The sequence below is a fragment of the Oncorhynchus gorbuscha genome, linkage group LG02 (assembly GCF_021184085.1).
Source record: "Oncorhynchus gorbuscha isolate QuinsamMale2020 ecotype Even-year linkage group LG02, OgorEven_v1.0, whole genome shotgun sequence".
Lineage (NCBI taxonomy): Eukaryota > Metazoa > Chordata > Actinopteri > Salmoniformes > Salmonidae > Oncorhynchus > Oncorhynchus gorbuscha.
The window spans coordinates 106,169,999-106,184,521 of record NC_060174.1 but is presented as its reverse complement, the minus strand read 5'-3'; the positions used below and the strand labels follow the sequence as shown (position 1 = coordinate 106,184,521).

General features: G+C 42.4%; 1 protein-coding gene across 9 annotated transcripts in view; it reads right to left on the bottom strand.

The window, feature by feature from the left end:
• The window catches only part of LOC124015080 (core histone macro-H2A.1), a 101,949-nt gene that overhangs the window by 75,487 nt on the left and 11,939 nt on the right, over positions 1-14,523 (bottom strand). For 5 of the 9 annotated variants that reach the window (XM_046330018.1, XM_046330026.1, XM_046330048.1 and 2 more), the window contains 2 exons: positions 4,365-4,464; positions 2,067-2,156 (listed from right to left, as the gene is read on the bottom strand). In XM_046330018.1, the coding sequence (XP_046185974.1) occupies positions 2,067-2,156; positions 4,365-4,464 (190 nt within the window). Of the gene's footprint in view, positions 1-2,066; positions 2,157-3,814; positions 3,906-4,364; positions 4,465-14,523 lie in introns of all 9 variants that reach the window. The other 4 variants (XM_046330032.1, XM_046330036.1, XM_046330066.1 and 1 more) reach the window with 2 other exon arrangements.

Here is a 14,523-nt window from a genome sequence, read left to right as displayed (position 1 = left end):
TGGTTTCTGCCTACCTCCAGGGGACTGGTATTGGTTTCTGCCTACCTCCAACCACCTCCAGGGGACTGGTATTGGTTTCTGCCTACCTCCAGGGGACTGGTATTGGTTTCTGCCTACCTCCAGGGGACTGGTATTGGTTTCTGCCTACCTCCAGGGGACTGGTATTGGTTTCTGCCTACCTCCAGGGGACTGGTATTGGTTTCTGCCTACCTCCAGGGGACTGGTATTGGTTTCTGCCTACCTCCAGGGGACTGGTATTGGTTTCTGCCTACCTCCAGGGGACTGGTATTGGTTTCTGCCTACCTCCAGGGGACTGGTATTGGTTTCTGCCTACCTCCAGGGACTGGTATTGGTTTCTGCCTACCTCCAGGGGACTGGTATTGGTTTCTGCCTACCTCCAGGGGACTGGTATTGGTTTCTGCCTACCTCCAGGGGACTGGTATTGGTTTCTGCCTACCTCCAGGGGACTGGTATTGGTTTCTGCCTACCTCCAGGGGACTGGTATTGGTTTCTGCCTACCTCCAGGGGACTGGTATTGGTTTCTGCCTACCTCCAGGGGACTGGTATTGGTTTCTGCCTACCTCCAGGGGACTGGTATTGGTTTCTGCCTACCTCCAGGGGACTGGTATTGGTTTCTGCCTACCTCCAGGGGACTGGTATTGGTTTCTGCCTACCTCCAGGGGACTGGTATTGGTTTCTGCCTACCTCCAGGGGACTGGTATTGGTTTCTGCCTACCTCCAGGGGACTGGTATTGGTTTCTGCCTACCTCCAGGGGACTGGTATTGGTTTCTGCCTACCTCCAGGGGACTGGTATTGGTTTCTGCCTACCTCCAGGGGACTGGTATTGGTTTCTGCCTACCTCCAGGGGACTGGTATTGGTTTCTGCCTACCTCCAGGGGACTGGTATTGGTTTCTGCCTACCTCCAGGGGACTGGTATTGGTTTCTGCCTACCTCCAGGGGACTGGTATTGGTTTCTGCCTACCTCCAGGGGACTGGTATTGGTTTCTGCCTACCTCCAGGGGACTGGTATTGGTTTCTGCCTACCTCCAGGGGACTGGTATTGGTTTCTGCCTACCTCCAGGGGACTGATATTGGTTTCTGCCTACCTCCAGGGGACTGGTATTGGTTTCTCCCTACCTCCAGGGGACTGGTATTGGTTTCTCCCTACCTCCAGGGGACTGGTATTGGTTTCTCCCTACCTCCAGGGGACTGGTATTGGTTTCTCCCTACCTCCAGGGGACTGGTATTGGTTTCTCCCTACCTCCAGGGGACTGGTATTGGTTTCTCCCTACCTCCAGGGGACTGGTATTGGTTTCTCCCTACCTCCAGGGGACTGGTATTGGTTTCTCCCTACCTCCAGGGGACTGGTATTGGTTTCTCCCTACCTCCAACCACCTCCAGGGGACTGGTATTGGTTTCTCCCTACCTCCAGGGGACTGGTATTGGTTTCTCCCTACCTCCAACCACCTCCAGGGGACTGGTATTGGTTTCTCCCTACCTCCAACCACCTCCAGGGGACTGGTATTGGTTTCTCCCTACCTCCAACCACCTCTAGGGGACTGGTATTGGTTTCTCCCTACATCTAGGGGACTGGTATTGGTTTCTCCCTACCTCTAGGGGACTGGTATTGGTTTCTCCCTACCTCTAGGGGACTGGTATTGGTTTCTCCCTACCTCTAGGGGACTGGTATTGGTTTCTCCCTACCTCTAGGGGACTGGTATTGGTTTCTCCCTACCTCCAACCACCTCTAGGGGACTGGTATTGGTTTCTCCCTACATCTAGGGGACTGGTATTGGTTTCTCCCTACCTCTAGGGGACTGGTATTGGTTTCTCCCTACCTCTAGGGGACTGGTATTGGTTTCTCCCTACCTCTAGGGGACTGGTATTGGTTTCTCCCTACCTCCAACCACCTCTAGGGGACTGGTATTGGTTTCTCCCTACCTCCAACCACCTCCAGGGGACTGGTATTGGTTTCTCCCTACCTCCAACCACCTCCAGGGGACTGGTATTGGTTTCTCCCTACCTCCAACCACCTCCAGGGGACTGGTATTGGTTTCTCCCTACCTCCAGCCACTTCCAGGGGACCGTTCTTCTTCCGTAACTCCAACATGGCGTCCACAAACTCCTCCCCTCCCTTCTTCTCCAGAGCACCACCTGTAGGGAAACAGTCTGGGGTCTTTAGTGTCCTCCTGTTGTTGTTGTTGTTGTTGTTGTTGTTGGGGTGAGTGCAGACAGACAGACAGACTGAGGGAGACGGACGGACAAGCGGACAGACAGCAGACATGCATCTGGTTCTGAGCTGAGTGAGAGCTGTGTGAGAGAGAGGCAAGACAGTTCTTCCATTTGACCTCTCTGAATCTCTTTGCCCCACTGTACACCACAGTTCCCATGTACACTGAGTGGACAAAACATTAAGAACAGCTGTTCTTTCCATGATAGACTTACCGAGTGAAGCCAGGTGGAAGCCATGATCCTTTATTGTTAAAATCGAATTCAAAATCAGTGTAGATGAAGTGGAAGAGACGGGTTAAATAATCATTTTTAAGCCTTGAGACAATCGATTCATGGATTGTGTATGTGTGCCGTTCAGAGAGTTAAATGGGGCAAGACAAAATATATTGAAGTGCCTTTGAACAGGGGTACTGGTAGTGAGTTCCAGGCACACACACATTATATATATATATATATATGTGTGTCAAGAACTGCAACGCTGTTGGGTAATCAAGAATGGTCCACCACCTTGACACACAAGTGTGGGAAGCATTGGAGTCAACGTGGGCCTAGCATCCCTGTGGACCTTGTAGTCCATTCCCTAATGAGGGCAAAAGGGAGGGTGCAACTTGGGGCAGCAGGGTAGCCTAGTGGTTAGAGCGTTGGACTAGTAACCGGAAGGTTGCAAGTTCAAACCCCCCGAGCTGACAAGGTACAAATCTGTCGTTCTGCTCCCTGAACAGGCAGGTAACCCACTGTTCCTAGGCCGTCATTGAAAATAAGAATTTGTTCTTAACCGACTTGCCTAGTTAAATAAAAGGTCAAATTAAAATAGGAAGTTGTTCTTAATGGTTTTGTACTCTCAGTGTATAAAGCAACTCAATATTACTACTAGTTTTTAAAGAACATTCCTTATCGAGCTACTAATGTAGTCGACTTTTCCTTTTCACTTGATCAGATGGTGACATTTATTTTGTTGTTGTTGACACTTTCTAGGTTTGTTAAATTTCAGATTTAGTTAATTTTCCATTCCCTTCTGGGTCAGTGGAAAGTGATGCAGGCAGATAGTCAGAGAGGAAGTTTAATGTCAGAGTGTTGACAAAAAAACAACATCCACATAAAAGAAATAAGGAAATACAAGCAGATGTAAGAAAATATATTTTTTTAAAAATCAATTTAAAAAAAGAAAAAACAAAAGAGGAATTAAGGCCTTTTAGAGGTTACCAAAACACAAAGCATTGGTGCATGTTCTTCCAACTTCTCAACATTCATTTCTTTTTTATTAATTACACAGTAATTGGTGGTTCAATAAGAGTTTTACTTTCATAAACATAAGTATGGCTAGGCAACCTAACCTCAAGATCCAAATAGATAAAACAGACCATCGCTCACGCGTTGACGGCAATCTCTTATTGGTCAATGCAACGATTTAAAAAAAAAAAACAGAAAAAAGTCTGAATTACATCTAGAAAAGTTAGAATTCCACCCTGAGAACAAATTTGTCTAAGAGGAGGAAGAAGATGCATTATGGGATGCTTTGCTACAGGTGTCGGCACGGTAACACGTTGTACCCATGGTGATGAGGGAGGGTTCTATATTACCTACTTCACCACCAGTGTAGAGGGTGGAATTGGTCGGGTGAACAACAGCCTCGCTGTCAATGGTGGAAATGTCGGCTTGCACAACTTGCAACTACAAACAATGACAACAGGCAATCAACATGGGAGATAAAAACACAGTGAGTGGATGGGGGGGGGGGGGGGGGGAGGATGGGGGAGATGGAGAGGATGAAGAACAATAAAACATAAAGGGGTTCGGGGAGAAAGAACGGAGAGGAGGTGAGAGTGCTGTGCTCCTTATTTACTTATTTCAGGAACACAGGAGACTGACTGACTGGCCAATCCAGAGAGACAGACCCAACAATAACATCCATGACAGGCAGAGGGGGGGGATGACAACTGCTCTGCAGAGATTTGACAAAATCCTAGAATTTCATCTGAGGGAATAAGGCTGAGATCCAATGTGTGTGTATTCATTTTTCAGAAAAAACAACAACATTTGTTTGTAATAAACTAGTCAATTTGGGGATGGTGTCCCATTTAAGTTCAGTATTCAAGGATCTTTCAAACCGCAGAGTGAAAGGGAGCTCACCTAGATCATCTTTAAGGTCAATGTCTGCATTGGTGGGGTTGATGACCCCCTCCACGTCAAAGCCAGCCAAGTTACTGACCTCACTGTGAACCAGGTTTAGCTGGGGGGGGGGGGGGGGAGCATGCCGCCAGCAAGCAGGGAGGGGGGGGGGGGGGGCAAAGCCGTTAGATTGATCAAACCACACCTTAGTGCTCAAAGCCACCTTAGTGCTCAAACCACACCTTAGTGCTCAAACCACACCTTAGTGCTCAAACCACACCTTAGTGCTCAAACCACACCTTAGTGCTCAAACCACACCTTAGTGCTCAAACCACACCTTAGTGCTCAAACCACACCTTAGTGCGGGACTGATTTGGTACAAGTAGAGTTTAGAAGAGTGAAGGATTCAGGAAGCAAACGCCACAGTAAAGAACAGTTAACCTGTTAACCTGTTAGTTTGAAACACTAACTGAAAAAAATATTTGTTTTAAAAAGAAAGAAGATATGAGCTTCTAGAAAAACATTCCGATTACTGAGTATTGAGTGTTTCAGATTTTAGGCAACTGGCAGCGAGGTACATTTAGAAAGCAGAGAAGGATAGAACAAACTGTTTCGGTCAAAAACAATCCCAAACCAGAATGACACCATCAGAGAGTAGATAAACTCATTCAAAATGTTTACAATAGCCCAGAAAATGACTTGATATGCATGAATGAATACATGCGGATTCACTTCTACTGTGACAGTGAAAAAAAACGATATATATATATATTTTTTTTTAAAGAAGGAAGGAGGCAGCGAATACAGTACAGCACACTTTTTAATTTGTTTATTTCACCTTTATTTAACCAGGTAGACTAGTTAAGAACACCTTTATTTAACCAGGTAGGCTAGTTAAGAACACCTTTATTTAACCAGGTAGGCTAGTTAAGAACACCTTTATTTAACCAGGTAGGCTAGTTGAGAACACCTTTATTTAACCAGGTAGGCCAGTTGAGAACACCTTTATTTAACCAGGTAGGCTAGTTGAGAACACCTTTATTTAACCAGGTGGGCTAGTTGAGAACACCTTTATTTAACCAGGTGGGCTAGTTGAGAACACCTTTATTTAACCAGGTGGGCTAGTTGAGAACACCTTTATTTAACCAGGTGGGCTAGTTGAGAACACCTTTATTTAACCAGGTGGGCTAGTTGAGAACACCTTTATTTAACCAGGTGGGCTAGTTGAGAACACCTTTATTTAACCAGGTAGGCCAGTTGAGAACACCTTTATTTAACCAGGTAGGCCAGTTGAGAACACCTTTATTTAACCAGGTAGGCCAGTTGAGAACACCTTTATTTAACCAGGTAGGCTAGTTGAGAACACCTTTATTTAACCAGGTAGGCTAGTTGAGAACACCTTTATTTAACCAGGTAGGCTAGTTGAGAACACCTTTATTTAACCAGGTGGGCTAGTTGAGAACACCTTTATTTAACCAGGTGGGCTAGTTGAGAACACCTTTATTTAACCAGGTGGGCTAGTTGAGAACACCTTTATTTAACCAGGTGGGCTAGTTGAGAACACCTTTATTTAACCAGGTGGGCTAGTTGAGAACACCTTTATTTAACCAGGTGGGCTAGTTGAGAACACCTTTATTTAACCAGGTGGGCTAGTTGAGAACACCTTTATTTAACCAGGTGGGCTAGTTGAGAACACCTTTATTTAACCAGGTGGGCTAGTTGAGAACACCTTTATTTAACCAGGTGGGCTAGTTGAGAACACCTTTATTTAACCAGGTAGGCTAGTTGAGAACACCTTTATTTAACCAGGTAGGCTAGTTGAGAACACCTTTATTTAACCAGGTAGGCTAGTTGAGAACACCTTTATTTAACCAGGTAGGCTAGTTGAGAACACCTTTATTTAACCAGGTAGGCTAGTTGAGAACACCTTTATTTAACCAGGTAGGCTAGTTGAGAACACCTTTATTTAACCAGGTAGGCTAGTTGAGAACACCTTTATTTAACCAGGTAGGCTAGTTGAGAACACCTTTATTTAACCAGGTAGGCTAGTTGAGAACACCTTTATTTAACCAGGTAGGCTAGTTGAGAACACCTTTATTTAACCAGGTAGGCTAGTTGAGAACACCTTTATTTAACCAGGTAGGCTAGTTGAGAACACCTTTATTTAACCAGGTAGGCTAGTTGAGAACACCTTTATTTAACCAGGTAGGCTAGTTGAGAACACCTTTATTTAACCAGGTAGGCTAGTTGAGAACACCTTTATTTAACCAGGTAGGCTAGTTGAGAACACCTTTATTTAACCAGGTAGGCTAGTTAAGAACACCTTTATTTAACCAGGTAGGCCAGTCGAGAACAAGTTCTCATTTACAACTGCGACCTGGCTAAGATAAAGCAAAGCAGTGCGACACAAACTAACACAGAGTTACACGTGGGATAAACAAAACGCACAGTCAATAACACAATAGAAAAATCTGTATACAGTGTGTGCAAACGAAGTAAGGAGGAAAGGCAATCAAATATAGGCCAATAGTATGTAGGGACGCAGACTTCTAGTCAAGTGTCTTCCCACAACCATGGTGTCTGAAAACAGCCGGGACATGATCAAAGTGAGATGACTTGGACAGACAGTTGAAGTAGGGAGTTGACATACACCTTAGCCAAATACATTTAAACTCAGTTTTTCAAAATTCCTGACATTTAATCCTTTTACATGTCATCCCCGTCTTAGGTCACCATTTTATTTTAAGACTGTGAAATGTCAGAATAATAGTAGAGAGAATGATTTATTTCAGCTTTTATTTCTTTCATCACACATCAGAAGTTTCCATACACTCAATTAGTATTTGGTAGCATTGCCTTTAAATTGTTTAATTTGGGTCGAACGTTTTGGGTAGCCTTCCACAAGCTTCCCACAATAAGTTGGGTGAACTTTGGCCCATTCCTCCTAACAGAGCTGGTGTAACTGAGTCAGGTTTGTAGGCCTCCTTGCTAGCAAATGCTTTTTCAGTTCTGCCCACAAATTTACTATAGGATTGAGGTCAGGGCTTTGTGATGGCCACTCCAATACCTTACTTTGTTGTCCTTAAGCCATTTTGCCACAACTTTGGAAGTATGCTTGGGGTCATTGTCCATTTGGAAGACCCATTTGTGACCAAGCTTTAACTTCCTGACTAATAGTCCGTAGTAGTCTTGCTTTTTTATGGCGGTTTTGGAGCAGTGGTTTCTTCCTTGCTGAGTGGCCATTCAGGTTACATAGATATAGGACTCGTTTTACTGTGTTTCCTCCAGCATCTTCACAAGGTCCTTTGCTGTTGTTCTGGGATTGATTTGCACTTTTCGCACCAAAGTACGTTAATCTCTAGGAGACTGAAAGAGTCTCCTTCCTGAGCGGTATGACGGCTGCGTGGGCCCATGGTGTTTATACTTGCATACTATTGTTTGTACAGATCAACGTGGTACCTTCAGGCATTTGGAAATTGCTCTCAAGGATGAACCAGACTTGTGGAGGTCCACAAATTGTTTTCTGAGGTCTTGGCTTATTTCTTTTGATTTTCCCATGATGTCAAGCAAAGAGGCACTGAGTTTGAAGGTAGGCCTTGAAATACATCCACAGGTACACCTCCAATTGACTCAAATGATATCAATTAGCCTATCAGAAGCTTCTAAAGCCAGGATATAATTTTCTGGAATTTTCCAAGCTGTTTAAAGGTACAGTCAACTTAGTGTATGTAAACTTCTGACCCACTGGAATTGTGATACAGTGATTTATAAGTGAAATTATCTGTCTGTAAACAATTGTTGGAAAAATTACTTGTCTCATGTACAAAAGTAATTGTCCATACAGACTTGCCAAAACTATAGTTTGTTAACAAGACATTTGTGGGGTGGTTGAAAAACGGATTTTAATGACTCCAACCTGAGTGTGTCAACTTCCGATTTCAACTGTAAATCTGAATGGATAAAGTCTGCTTTCATTCAGAAGGACCCACCACCAGTGAACGGTAAATTAGGTTTTCTATTCAACAAAATGCAGCTATTTTTGCTCCTTCATCCATTGCTACCCCTAACAGTAGAACATCTAATTGCCAACCACATACTCTAAATTACTTGAATTCCATTGATTTAATGTAGGTTTCTTTCCATAAAATCTAACTAAAACTTTAGAGCACCCACTCTACAGTAGATAAACTGGTTAGTTTAGTTTATTAGCGTATGTTTGCGAGGCCAAAGTACGAGGTGACATCAGCAAGTGAACAAAGAAAATAAAGCACTCGATTGTCTTCATTGCAGGGGAGCAGCAGCGAGGAGGGAAACTCTTTCCAGATACACAATAGCCAATCATGTAGCAGTAGCCAATCATGTAGCAGTAGCCAATCATGTAGCAGTAGCCAATCATGTAGCAGTAGCCAATCATGTAGCAGTAGCCAATCATGTAGCAGTAGCCAATCATGTAGCAGTAGCCAATCATGTAGCAGTAGCCAATCGTGTAGCAGTAGCCAATCATGTAGCAGTAGCCAATCATGTAGCAGTAGCCAATCATGTAGCAGTAGCCAATCATGTAGCAGTAACCATGATGTGTCTTAAGTGGCACCCTAGTCCCTATATAGTGCACTACATTTGACCACAAAACTATGTGCCCTGGTCAAAAATAATGCACTGTAGAGGCAATAGGGTGCCCTCTCTTTGGGCAATAGGGTGCCCTCTCTTTGGGCAATAGGGTGCCCTCTCTTTGGGCAATAGGGTGCCCTCTCTTTGGGCAATAGGGTGCCCTAAGTTGCCATTTTGAGCGTAACCCATGGGATTCGAGGGGTGTAACTGGTCTAACAGTCGACACTGGAAGGATATCCTTCTACAAATGGCTTGAGAAAGTATCACTTCTTCCACATATTGTTGTGTTTCAGCCTGAATTTAAAATGAATTACATTGATATTTCACATCACACAGAAATACCCCATAATATCAAAGTGGATTCATGTTTTTAGAAATGTTTACAAATAAATAGAAAAAACATAAATTGAAAGATGAAATGTATCGAGTCAATAAGCAAAGAAGGTCTATTGGTAGATAGGTAAACCTTTTAAAAAGCAGACAGTGAATATCCCTTTGAGCATGGTGACGTTATTAAATACACTTTGGATGGTGCATCAATATCCTCAGGCACCACAAAGATACAGGCGTCCTTCCTAACTTCCTTCCTAACTCAGTTGCCGGAGAGGAAGGAAATCGCTCAGGGATTTCACCATGAGGCCAATGGTGACTTTAGAATAGTTACAGAATTTAATGGCTGTGATAGGAGAAAACTGAGGATGGCTCAACACCTTTGTAGTTACACCACAATACTAACCTAATTGGCAGAGGGAAAACAAGGAAGCCTGTACAGAATTTAAAAAATATTCCAAAACGTGCATTCTGTTGGCAATAAGGCACTAAATAAAACTGCAACAAATGGGGCAAAGGAATCAACTTTGCTTTGCTATGTGTTATGTTTGGGGAAAATCCAACCAACACATCACAGAGTACCACTCTTCATATTTTTAAGCATGGTGGTGGCTGCATCATGTTATGGTTATGCTTGCCATCGGCAAGTACAAGGGAGTATTTTAGAATAAAAAGAAAACGGAACAGCTACGTAAGCACAGGCAAAATCCAAGAGGAAACCCTGGTTCAGTCTGCTTTCCAACAGACACATTCACCTTTCAGCAGGACAATAACCTAAAATGCAAGACCAAATAAACACTGGAGTTGATTACCAAGACAACACGATATCTACAAGTCTCTGCTAGGTAAAGCCCCGCCTTAGCTCAGCTCACTGGTCACCATAGCAGCACCCACTCTTAGCACACGCTCCAGCAGGTATATCTCACTGGTTACCCCCAAAGCCAATTCCTCCTTTGGTCGTCTTTCCTTACAGTTCTCTGCTGCCCATGACTGGAACGAATTGCAAAAATCTCTGAAGCTGGAGACTCACATCTCCCTCACTAGCTTTAAGCACCAGCTGTCAGAGCAGCTTACAGATCACTGCACCGGTACATAGCCTATCTGTAAACAGCCCATCTATCTACCTACCTCATCCCCATACTGGTATTTATTTATTTATTTTGCTCCTTTGCACCCCAGTATCTCTACTTGCACATTGATCTTCTGCCGATCTACCATTCCAGTGTTTAATTGCTATATTGTAATTACTTCGCCACCATGGCCTATTTATTTCCTTATCTTACCTCATTTACACTCAATGTATATAAACCTTTTTTTTCTACTGTATTATTGACTGTATGTTTTTGTTTATTCCATGTGTAACTCTGTGTTGTTGTTTGTGTCGAATTGCTACGCTTTATCTTGGCCAGGTCGCAGTTGCAAATGAGAACTTGTTCTCAACTAGCCTACCTGGTTAAATAAAGGTGAAATAAATAAAAATAAATTGAATGTTCCTGAGTGGCCTAGTTAAAGTTTTGACTTAAATCAGCTTGAAAATCTATGGCAAGAGTTCAAAATGTCTGTCTAGTAATGATCAACATCCAACTTGGATGTATTTAACTAGACAGAGTTGCAGAATTTTAATGTGCAATATTGTACAATCCAGGTGAGCAAACCCAGAAAGACTCACAGCTGTAATCACTCTTACAGACTCACCCAGAGAGACTCACAGCTGTAATCACTCTTAGAGACTCACCCAGAAAGACTCACAGCTGTAATCACTCTTAGAGACTCACCCAGAAAGACTCACAGCTGTAATCACTCTTAGAGACTCACCCAGAAAGACTCACAGCTGTAATCACTCTTAGAGACTCACCCAGAGAGACTCACAGCTGTAATCACTCTTAGAGACTCACAGCTGTAATCACTCTTAGAGACTCACAGCTGTAATCACTCTTAGAGACTCACAGCTGTAATCACTCTTAGAGACTCACAGCTGTAATCACTCTTAGAGACTCACCCAGAAAGACTCACAGCTGTAATCACTCTTAGAGACTCACCCAGAGAGACTCACAGCTGTAATCACTCTTAGAGACTCACCCAGAAAGACTCACAGCTGTAATCACTCTTAGAGACTCACCCAGAAAGACTCACAGCTGTAATCACTCAGAGACTCACCCAGAAAGACTCACAGCTGTAATCACTCTTAGAGACTCACCCAGAGACTCACAGCTGTAATCACTCTTAGAGACTCACAGCTGTAATCACTCTTAGAGACTCACCCAGAAAGACTCACAGCTGTAATCACTCTTAGAGACTCACCCAGAGAGACTCACAGCTGTAATCACTCTTAGAGACTCACCCAGAGAGACTCACAGCTGTAATCACTCTTAGAGACTCACCCAGAAAGACTCACAGCTGTAATCACTCTTAGAGACTCACCCAGAGAGACTCACAGCTGTAATCACTCTTAGAGACTCACCCAGAGACTCACAGCTGTAATCACTCTTAGAGACTCACAGCTGTAATCACTCTTAGAGACTCACCCAGAAAGACTCACAGCTGTAATCACTCTTAGAGACTCACCCAGAGAGACTCACAGCTGTAATCACTCTTAGAGACTCACCCAGAAAGACTCACAGCTGTAATCACTCTTAGAGACTCACCCAGAGAGACTCACAGCTGTAATCACTCTTAGAGACTCACCCAGAGAGACTCACAGCTGTAATCACTCTTAGAGACTCACCCAGAAAGACTCACAGCTGTAATCGCTGCCAAAGATGATTCCAACATGTATTGACTCAGAAGTGTGAATATATTTATGCATTTCATTTTCAATACATTTGCAAAAATTGTCTAAAAACATGTCTTCACTTTGTCATTATGGGGTATTGTGTGTCGATGGGTGAATTTTATTTTTTACATTTAATACATTTTTTACATTTCAGGCTCTAACACAATAAAATATGGAATAAGTCAAGAGGTATGAGGACTTTAAAGGTTTCCCTACAGGAAACTCATGCTGATTCAACGTGGAGAAACATACATTTATGTGTAAGGTTGATCCATAAAAAACTGTTATACATTTTGCTGCCATAGTCAAAGTTTCAGAACAATTAATTATATACAAAACAAATAAATGGTATATAAAAATAGGAATGTTTAGGAAATGAGAAAACAATGTTAAGTAAAGCACTACATAAGACGATGTCATCTCCTCTATATTCTCCACTATAATGTCTTGGTTCCTGTGAGTGTTATGTAAAGCACTACATAAGATGATGTCATCTCCTCTATATTCTCCACTATAATGTCTTGGTTCCTTTGAGTGTTAAGTAAAGCACTACATAAGATGATGTCATCTCCTCTATATTCTCCACTATAATGTCTTGGTTCCTGTGAGTGTTATGTAAAGCACTACATAAGACGATGTCATCTCCTCTATATTCTCCACTATAATGTCTTGGTTCCTGTGAGTGTTAAGTAAAGCACTACATAAGACGATGTCATCTCCTCTATATTCTCCACTATAATGTCTTGGTTCCTGTGAGTGTTAAGTAAAGCACTACATAAGATGATGTCATCCCCTCTATATTCTCCACTATAATGTCTTGGTTCTGAGTGTTATGTAAAGCACTACATAAGATGATGTCATCTCCTCTATATTCTCCACTATAATGTCTTGGTTCCTTTGAGTGTTAAGTAAAGCACTACATAAGATGATGTCATCTCCTCTATATTCTCCACTATAATGTCTTGGTTCCTGTGAGTGTTAAGTAAAGCACTACATAAGATGATGTCATCCCCTCTATATTCTCCACTATAATGTCTTGGTTCCTGTGAGTGTTATGTAAAGCACTACATAAGATGATGTCATCTCCTCTATATTCTCCACTATAATGTCTTGGTTCCTGTGAGTGTTAAGTAAAGCACTACATAAGACGATGTCATCCCCTCTATATTCTCCACTATAATGTCTTGGTTCCTTTGAGTGTTAAGTAAAGCACTACATAAGATGATGTCATCTCCTCTATATTATCCACTATAATGTCTTGGTTCCTGTGAGTGTTAAGTAAAGCACTACATAAGACGATGTCATCTCCTCTATATTCTCCACTATAATGTCTTGGTTCCTGTGAGTGTTAAGTAAAGCACTACATAAGACGATGTCATCCCCTCTATATTCTCCACTATAATGTCTTGGTTCCTGTGAGTGTTAAGTAAAGCACTACATAAGACAATGTCATCCCCTCTATATTCTCCACTATAATGTCTTGGTTCCTGTGAGTGTTAAGTAAAGCACTACATAAGACGATGTCATCCCCTCTATATTCTCCACTATAATGTCTTGGTTCCTGTGAGTGTTAAGTAAAGCACTACATAAGATGATGTCATCTCCTCTATATTCTCCACTATAATGTCTTGGTTCCTGTGAGTGTTAAGTAAAGCACTACATAAGACGATGTCATCCCCTCTATATTCTCCACTATAATGTCTTGGTTCCTGTGAGTGTTAAGTAAAGCACTACATAAGACGATGTCATCTCCTCTATATTCTCCACTATAATGTCTTGGTTCCTGTGAGTGTTAAGTAAAGCACTACATAAGACGATGTCATCCCCTCTATATTCTCCACTATAATGTCTTGGTTCCTGTGAGTGTTAAGTAAAGCACTACATAAGATGATGTCATCCCCTCTATATTCTCCACTATAATATCTTGGTTCCTGTGAGTGTTAAGTAAAGCACTACATAAGATGATGTCATCTCCTCTATAATGTCTTGGTTCCTGTGAGTGTTAATAAAGCACTACATAAGATGATGTCATCTCCTCTATATTCTCCACTATAATATCTTGGTTCCTGTGAGTGTTAAGTAAAGCACTACATAAGATGATGTCATCTCCTCTATAATGTCTTGGTTCCTGTGAGTGTTAAGTAAAGCACTACATAAGATGATGTCATCTCCTCTATATTCTCCACTATAATATCTTGGTTCCTGTGAGTGTTAAGTAAAGCACTACATAAGATGATGTCATCTCCTCTATAATGTCTTGGTTCCTGTGAGTGTTAAGTAAAGCACTACATAAGATGATGTCATCTCCTCTATATTCTCCACTATAATATCTTGGTTCCTGTGAGTGTTAAGTAAAGCACTACATAAGATGATGTCATCTCCTCTATAATGTCTTGGTTCCTGTGAGTGTTAAGTAAAGCACTACATAAGATGATGTCATCTCCTCTATATTCTCCACTATAATATCTT